Source organism: Saccostrea echinata, unplaced genomic scaffold (assembly GCF_033153115.1).
Source record: "Saccostrea echinata isolate AGI-Se365-2 ecotype Australia unplaced genomic scaffold, CSIRO_AGI_Sech_v1 ptg000030l, whole genome shotgun sequence".
NCBI lineage: Eukaryota > Metazoa > Mollusca > Bivalvia > Ostreida > Ostreidae > Saccostrea > Saccostrea echinata.
In genome coordinates, this window is record NW_026889779.1 from 8,994,578 (window position 1) to 8,996,820 (window position 2,243).

At 35.1% G+C, this 2,243-nt stretch overlaps 1 protein-coding gene across 1 annotated transcript; it reads right to left on the reverse strand.

The window, feature by feature from the left end:
- Positions 1 to 687: 687 nt before the first annotated feature.
- On the reverse strand, positions 688 to 1,839 carry LOC133196039 (innexin unc-9-like). The gene has a single exon (XM_061331990.1). It carries the CDS (start codon positions 1,837 to 1,839, stop codon positions 688 to 690), a length of 1,152 nt encoding a protein of 383 aa, XP_061187974.1.
- Positions 1,840 to 2,243: the final 404 nt, after the last annotated feature.

The window sequence follows — 2,243 nt, forward strand, 5'->3', positions numbered from 1 at the left end:
ACTGCTGCTCTGTGACGTTCTACGTGATCCTATTTCCGCATTTTTTTAAGTCTAAATAAGTTTGAACTAAACCATGATATTTTAATTTTTTTTAATACACATCATTTGAATTTACTGTTGAAATATTTCTTCCAAATTTGGATATAATATGACGTTAAGAAAAAAAGTTATGACGGTGTTCAACGAACTTTCCGAACAACCCTCGTACATATATAAAGAAAATAATTCAAATTAAATGTAAACAATTCAAAATAAAATCATAGAAACATTTAAAAAAAAAACAACATACATTATAAATGTTGAAATATACAATAAAGATAGAATAAACAATACGAATTCTTAAGTTCGTCCATAATTGATTAGTAGTTTGTAGATGATCCGCAGCATTCAAACTAATATTGTCCAATAAAAGAATTTCTGAAGTTTGATGTTTTTAGTATTCTAATGCTTTGTAACTGGAACAATTTTAATTGTTATTTCAGTATGCCAATAAGAAATTAAGAACGAAGTAATAGCAATACACTCTCCCCTCGGAAGAAAAATTTAGCTCATTAAATTCATGCACTTCAATCATAAAAGTAAAGTCCATGATAAAATAATAAAAGTAATAAAAAATCTCTGTAATTTAATGGAAAGGTGATATGAAACTTATACAAGCATGCATACAATGCAATGATTTTTTTTTTTTTACTTATACATATTCCAAAGCTCTTTAACCAAATCACTTATAAACACCGACCCAGTATTCCGCTCGATCATCCACAGAGCAAATATTCCATCCACACGAAGTTCCTTCTGGATAAAACTTTGGATTTGTTTCTCATTCCGTGGATCTTTATTGTTTCCTTCACAATTCACAAGAAATTTCTTGATGTAGGCGATCCTGTTACGAGGTATCGCGAGACGCCATATCCAAATCAATAGACTAGCACAAGTCAGAAAAGCGACCAATCCACACAGGAACCAAAGAAACACGAACATTTTCTCGTTGTACATATTCAGAGGTAGTACACACTGTACAGTCCAACGGAGCAAATTCTGAAGTTGGCGTATGTGTACATCACACATTGTAACTCTTGGAAAACGCGCCAAACCAACCGTGCTATTTCCAACGGTACCACCAAAAATATCTAGGCCATATTGAAGGTAAAAATCATGTCCCAAAAATTCGTCTAAAAGGAAAAATTGTCCAATTACATTTGCACAGTATAGACATTTCTTAACGATATAAAGACTGGCAAGGTAATATCCTGACCGTTTTGACGCCAGTCTCTCCAGAAACATTGGACTTTTATTCAGAGGTATGCGTATCCTCTCCCATCTTTGAAATACACTCGCTACATTTTTTACAGTTTGGTTGCGTTCATCCCAGGTCTTGGTTTGTGTATCAGCAGCCTTTTGAGAAATTATATCCAACTGAATTCCAGAACCTTTGTGAAATAACCTCCAGAGAATGTTAGGAATCTTAAAAAGAAGGGCCATGATGACCAACATAAGAGGCACCCATTGGTAATACATAACTTCATTTTCCCGCGCTTCTTCGGTGATGGGTTGGTTCAGAGGTATATAATACGTGTTCCGAATCCAGCAGAAATAGTTCACGTATGCAACATACGTGTCCGTGAATTCTGCCGGACACCAGCAGTGGATAGGGGGACCTGTGAAGTGGTGTTCTGTCCCTGTAAACACTGTAAAAAGAATCAGAAAGGTAGGGACGATGACGTTGTTGAGTCGATCTATCCAATCGTCATGTCCATGACCAAATAAACGAAGTTTCAGCGTATAATCTCCAGTGTTAGCGGCAATTTTTATATCCTTTTGTTCTATCTTCTTATCCATTTTTCACCGTCCACTTTGAAAGGACTCAACTGCTCATACGGGTTTTCCAACTACGTAAAACAATTTATTGTTTATCAGTGATTTCATTATCTTATCCACTAGGGGTCACTATGGTCCCTGTTCTGTTAGGAATTTGGAGTTTCGGTTTCCGGTGTGCTGACAAGTGTACCAATTACATATATAGCAATTTTCTTATTATTTTGTAATCACTGTTACTTGTTAAATTATGCGGGCTATACCTTGCAAAGAAAAAGGTTAAAATGAAATGAACACGCGTCGCTTACGGCGACCATTTTTTTGCAAAAGGAAATGGCTTAAATATGAGTTATATTTTAATTGATGAACAGTCGATAAAAATAATCGATTAAGGTCTCATTTCGAAAGACCCGTGACTTTCACTTTTA